Genomic DNA, 7,046 nt, shown 5'->3' on the forward strand with positions numbered 1-7,046 from the left:
TTTTCAGATTTAATCAATTTTTTTATTACAAAACTAGGGCAGATAAGAATAACTTCTTCTCATCACTCTTGCTGCAAATAAACCACATAAAGATAAAATACGTTTGTTCTAGAAATGGCTAAAATTTTGTACTTCTTTTTTATATTGCTTCTAAGATCATCCCATTGAAATTGCTTCAGCTTTCTGGAGTAAATAAAGAAATCATACAAATCTTTATGAATATAATTCTTTTAAAAATCATGTTTTGTTCCAACAAAGTAACATTTCAACTGTCAACCTATGAGACCATTGTTTCTATGTGTATGACTGTGTTGTGACTTTTTTTTATATTGTTGGAAAATCTACTAGATGAAACTTTAGAACTGCTTTCTACAGATTATGTAAATAAAATACTTTTATGTGTGATAGTTGTATAAATTCAGTTCTTCAAAATCAGAAAATGTTTCATTGTGATATATTTTTAAGAAATAAATATAAATGCTTGCCTCTGTTGTAATTTTTAATTATTTATTTTCATGTTACCACTATTTTTTTAAATTTTCATTTAAAGTTTATATTTTATATTACTTCAATTGCAGTTTCACTGTGTATATGATCATTAGTATACAATAAAAAATACATTTTTACCATAGCTAAATTATAATCAAGCAAACTTTTTTAAGTTGTTTAGAAAATTTTATTTCATATAGGTAATAAGTTTTAAACCCATTTTATATTCATACATTCACAAGTACATACATATTTCAGCAAATTTCTTTGTCCATTCAAGCCATTACAGTAGACAAGTTCACCTAATGCAAGCAAGTTCTTAGTGTGATCTAAAGGAGTTTTTGAATCAGTTGTTTTGAATTCATCTAAATATGAGATTATATTGCACAACTGACACTCCATTAAAGGTAGTGACTTACTTATGAGTTCTTTACAGTAATCTGGTGAACTCAGATGTGAAATTGCTAATTAAAGTTAAAAGTATCAAACTGTGATGTAAAAGGGATAATTGTTGTAGTATTTAACTGGTTTTAAAACTGATTATTAATTTATGATAACCTTAATTAGTTTCTACGTATAGATTTATAAGATGGTGAGGATCAGATGCATAACCTTTTAATATTTCGAGTTACTGCTATCACTAACTTAATATATATACTAATGTGGTTGTCAGCTGTTTAAGGTGAGGAGGCTTCCCAAGGGACGTTTTACCTTTTCTTAGATGGAGAGACCATGTTTGACATGTGTGGAAACCTGTGAAAGAGAGGAGTGGATGCTAGTAGTTGAGTGGTGCATGGGTCACTGTGACATTTCACAGTTTAATAGAGATAAGGAGAATAATTTGTTTTGTCAAAGAGTGTTCTAAAGTAATTGAACCCGTCTGTATGAACTTTGACGAAAAGGAGACAATACATTTATTTAAAGTTCAGAATACAACTGTGGTAACCCACAGGGTAGTGTAAGTGAATTATTAACTTGAACTTTTTTTTCTCTACTCTTGTCATAATAATACATCTTGTCAATTGGATTCTAAAGTAATTGAGTCAGCCTAAACGTAATTTTGACAAGAAAAAGTGAACTATTTAGAGTTTTAGATACAACTGTGATATCCATAGTGTAAGGAATTTTTGTACATACGTTTAACTTGTTTTGAATATAGTATTTTAAAACAAGTGGATTGTGTGCTGTCCGTTTACTGTTCGAATTTATCGCCAACAAGTCAGAGACCTACTGTAGAAGAATCGCCAGCTCACATATACCATATAACCCTGACAGTAACCTAGGTTATTAAGTTGTAATATTACAAAATTATATAATTAAGTTGTTCCAAATGCTGATTTCTTATCATTGGTAACCTAAAAACATTATGTTGTGATAATAAGTATTACAACATTATATAGAAAAAGTGCTTGTTACTTATCATCAGTAAACTAATAACATTAAGCTGTAATGAATGTTATGAATTTATACCAAAAAGTTGTTATGGGTGCTTGTTACTTATCATTAGTAACTTCCATCACAGCTTAATGTTTTTAGGTTATTATGAATTTATACAGGTAAGAAATTGTCCTCCGAAACTTATTACTCATAATTAGTAAATTAAGAACATTAAATTGTGACCATAGGGACTCTTACTTTATAAATAAGAAGTTGTTCTGGGAATTTTATTACTTGCCATTAGTAACATAAATACATTTATCTGTTGCTAAAGGTATTATATCATTATACACATTAAGATATGTCCATTGTGGTTATTTCTGATAGTCAGTAACCCAGGAATTGTGGTACAGGATTGCACTATATGTTTGTTCTTTCCCATTTGTTAATATGTAATTTGTTTTGAAGTGTTTTCTTCAAATTTGGTTTTAAAATAGAAAGTTAATTCAATAAAGATTGTAATTTATTCTTAGTATAGTTATGCATGGAACCAAGATCATTCTGATTGGTCATTAAACATGTTTTCTTGTAGAAAATGCTAAGAACTTATGGGTGAAATACAATGCTTTGCAAAAGTATTCACATTTTGTTTGCCATCTGAGCTTGCAATCATGAGACTTTCAAATGGAACTTTATATTTAGAATCTACACAATGTACTCCAAACTGAGAAAGCTAAAAAAACGCTGATATTCTGTAAGTAAATTAGAATATTCTCAATTGCATAAGTATTCAACCCCTTTGCTACAGCAACCCTAAATCAGTTCAGGTACAAAAGATTAGTTTGAAAGGTCACAAAATTAGTCTAATGGTCTGCGTGTGTGTGATCAAAGTGGTTTAACTTGACTTCAGAGTAAATGTGCATCTGTTGAAGCCACAACACACATAGTGATACAACAAACTAATCATGAAGACCAAGAAGCTTTCGAAAAATGTAAGAGATAAAGTTTTAGAGAAACACAGATCAGGAGAAGGATACAAGAAAAGTTGCTGGTTATCCCTTTGAGCACAGTGAAGTGGAATGTGTTTCTTACCACTCCGTCACTACCCAGATCATACTGTCCTTCCAAACTAAGCAGCCAGGCAAGCAGGAAACTGGTTAGGGATGCCACTGTGAATCCGACAGTGATTTTGAGAGATTTGCAAAGTTCTATGTCTGAGGTGGGAGTCGGTGTTCGACAATATTCTGGTCCCTACACAAAGCTAGTCTGATGCAAAGTACAGGTGAATCCTAGAAGAAAATCCGGTAGAGTCAGCCAAAAATCTAAAACTGGGTCGAAAATTCACATTTCAGTTGGACAATGACCCGAAGAACAAGGCCAAAGCCACACTGGAGTGGTTTCAAAAGAAAAAAGTGAATGTTCTGGAGTGACCCAGTCAAAGTCCTGACTTGGATCCAATGGAAAATTTATGGTGAGACTTGAAGATTGCAGTCCATCAACGATCCCCAACGAACTTGTCAGGATTGGAGCAATTTTGCAAGGAAGAATGGGCAAAAATTACACCATCCCATTGTACAAAACTGGTAGAGACCTATCGAAAAAAGACTCACAGCAGTAATTGCTGACAAAGGTACTTCCACCAAGTACTAACCTAGGTGGCTGAATACTTATGCAATCAGAAAATTTCAATTTATATATATTTTTTTAAAGTTTTGCTGACATTCAACCTCCTTCATTCAACAAAAGTACTCCCTGTTGTTAAAGATTACATGTTCATGTTCAAACAGATTTGAAGGTATCCCGGGTTAATTTTGTTTTAAAATGGATTCTGTTGTGAAGTATTATATATGTAGAAAAACACTACAGGCATCTTAAAGTTTCTTTACCCGGGTTTATCGTCCAACTGAGGCTCATGTTGAAACCAAGGTTTCTTTACCCTGGTTTATCGTCCAACTCAGGCTCATAAAGAAACCAAATTTTCTTTACACTGGTTTATAGTCCAACTCGGGCTTATAATGAAACCAATATACGGAAATTTGAAGACACAGAGCACTTTTATTTTTGATACTGTTTTGGTTTTACTATAGACAAAACCCCATCTGAAGTATTTCACGTTTTATAATATTAAAGCTCATCTCATTGCATTGAACTTTTCTATAACAAATAGACAGCTGCAGAACTTGTTTCAACCTTAAGGCTTACACTTTGGTCATAATTAGAAGACAAATTACGTAAAATCTCAAGCCATTATTTTATAACGGACCGGTGTCTGTTTCAAAGTTGTCATATAAGCGAATTTTTTATGACTTAATAGATAACTCAATAATTCTAAGATCACAATCAATTTATTTTTAAAACAGGATGAATATTTCCATATTATGTACTGGCACATATTAATCCTACAGGCGTGAGATTGAGTTACTAATAGTTTATCCGTCAGTTAAAAGTTCAAACAGAAGTACTTAGAATAAAGAATGATTAAAGTTTTTTGCTTGAACTTTTGTATATCTCGTCTTTTAAACCAAAATTAGAAACACTAACAATGATTTGAAAAATGTTTTCTAAATTGTGTTGCATCAGTTCATAAAAGACGTATTGACGTCAAAGTCTAGTCGTTCAGGACAACTGTTGCCCAAGGATGGTTTGAGATTAGAACGTAGGAAAAATTGTTTATTAATAAATCTTTTCTTTACTTCTCGCAATGAAGTAAATCGACAAGTTGCAAATGTTTACATATCATGATCTAAGTTTTCTTTACATCAAAATGATCTAATTCAAAGACTTGCTATTCAAAGTCTATTATGTAACTCAATTATCATTCCTTAGCTAACTGTTTCCATTGCGACCCATTTGACTGTCTTTTACCATCGTCGTATTCTCTTCCTCCTCTTCATCAATATCAGCTAACTCGGGCTGAACGGACAGGGCACCGGTATCCGGACTTGTTGTGATAACATGGAACTTTCTGTCTGTGGGAGTGGAGGATGTTTGAGTTCCTTTATCTTCATTCTCCTCTGGACGCAATCAAAATATCATTTATTAGACTAACTTCGTTCAAAGCATACCTTTTGATGTATAATTGACATATCATTCATTATTAAACAGTTAAAAAAACATAATACGTCAAAACTGACTTCACCAAATCAAGTTTACAACACTCTGTGTGACGTTTGGAGTGTAGAAATGTTGTTGTTATAAGTTGTTATTGTAAGTATTAAACATGTATTAGGTGAATTTGTTTGAAGCTTAAATGTTATAATTTAAGATATAGATTGAAATACCAATAAACTGACAAATTTATGAATTTAGGAAAGTATCACCCTAGAGTTAAATTACAGCTCATCATTGTAGGCAAACCTATTTCAATAAATATCGAGAAATTTAGTTAATAGAATTTTTACTGTAGAAACCGGAGAAAAAATAGTCTTCAACAAATTCGTAATAAAGTTGTTAATATGTAACAATTAAATGAGATTAATGAAGATAGGGATTTATTTCTTCCACGAGCTTGGACTTGTACTAAAGTTCTAGCAGGCCCTTCTCAGAAAGACACGTCATGTATTAATAATGAAAGATAAAGAAACCTTCCTGTTTACCTGAATAAAGATATTGATTATTTCACACTAAAGCTATCTGCTCTAGTCATCCCTAACTTATCAGTGATAGACTAGAAGGTAGGTAGCTAGTTATCACAACCCACTGCCAACTCTTGGGCTACTCTTTTACCAACGAATAGTGGGCTGACCGTCACATTATAACGCCCCCACGACTGGAAAAACGAGAATGTTTGGTGGGACGGGGATTCGAACTCTGAGACTGCGAGTCCAGCACCTTAACTACTTGGCCATGGAATAGAGATGTACTCACTTTTTGTCTTAAAAACGGTCTGTTGCATAAATCTACGCTTATTCGCCACTGAATGACTATCAAGTTTAAAAAATGATGTTCAGTATTAAAAACAACACATAATTATACAAAATGTCAGATTGAGAAATACGTTTTTAATGTATTTTAAAGTACCAACGAAGACTGAATAAACTGGGCAGAATGGTTTGACTAATTCTTAAAACAAATGTAGTATATATTTTGTTTTGTTGGTCAGTTACCATTATACCAATATTTCAAGTTGTTTGGTAGCTGAAGAATTTTCAATAACGTTTGATGCTTCAACTGATATTCAGGACATTTATTATAGCTTTACAAATATTCAGTATCACAGATATAAACAAAGAAAAATACCTGGACGCTTGGAAGCTTTAAGTTCGGCTTCAATCTTTCGCTTCTTTTCTTCTTCTTTTTCGTGAAATCTGCTTAGGAAGCAATAATATAGCATACCATACAGAAGGCCTACTATACCAGCTCCGATTCCAATATAGCGGAAAGCAAGTCTTGCGCCAATTGCACTCATTATGTGTCCTCCAACAAGACTTCCTGCCCCTTTGCCTACAACAATAGAAATCAAAACTGATGTTTGTTGAATATGTATTATTAGTCTCATCTTTATTTTCCCCAAAAAAACTACCACATAAATCACAACAGAGTGACTAATAAATTAGTCTCATCTTTATTTTCCCCCCAAAACTACAACATAAATCACAACAGAGTGACTAATAAATTAGTCTCATCTTTATTTTCCCCCAAAAAACTACCACATAAATCACAACAGAATGACTAATGAATTAGTCTCATCTTTATTTCCCCCAAAACTACCACATAAATCACAACAGAGTGACTAATAAATTAGTCTCATCTTTATTTTCCCAAAAAAACTACCACATAAATCACAACAGAGTGACTAATAAATTTACGTACCAAATATTTATCCATGGACAATATTCTAAAGACTCCCCTCCCCCTTCATAGATAAAATTCGGGAATAAGGATTTTAATGTAAAAGTTATGGACGCCAAATGTTCCGCGTCCACTCTACTTATTAGGTCGTCAAGAAATTAATGTCACGTTTTTTAAAACTTTCATTAACTCCCCCCCAAAAAAAAAAAACAAACTTACATCACATATAATAGTTAAACGAACCGCCTAACCGTTACGTTAGTGTAGCCTATATAATGTGTAAAGTTTAGTGTATTCTAATCCCTTATAGTGATGGCACAAGACCAGACACACATTCGGCATGTAATGCTGTTTCAATAAAAGAAGGGAAACACGACCTCTGTAGCCAC

At 32.6% G+C, this 7,046-nt stretch overlaps 1 protein-coding gene across 1 annotated transcript in view; it reads right to left on the reverse strand.

Moving 5' to 3' along the window:
* Nucleotides 1-4,286: 4,286 nt before the first annotated feature.
* LOC106473527 overlaps nucleotides 4,287-7,046 on the reverse strand; it is an 8,446-nt gene continuing 5,686 nt past the window's right edge. The window contains exons 3-4 of the mRNA XM_013934209.2: nucleotides 6,106-6,309; nucleotides 4,287-4,880 (exon numbers count right to left, since the gene is read on the reverse strand). Coding sequence (XP_013789663.2) covers nucleotides 4,693-4,880; nucleotides 6,106-6,309 — 392 coding nt within the window. The 3' untranslated portion in view covers nucleotides 4,287-4,692. The remainder of the gene's footprint in view (nucleotides 4,881-6,105; nucleotides 6,310-7,046) is intronic.

The sequence above is a fragment of the Limulus polyphemus genome, unplaced genomic scaffold (assembly GCF_000517525.1).
Source record: "Limulus polyphemus unplaced genomic scaffold, Limulus_polyphemus-2.1.2 Scaffold6251, whole genome shotgun sequence".
In the NCBI taxonomy this organism is placed as follows: domain Eukaryota; kingdom Metazoa; phylum Arthropoda; class Merostomata; order Xiphosura; family Limulidae; genus Limulus; species Limulus polyphemus.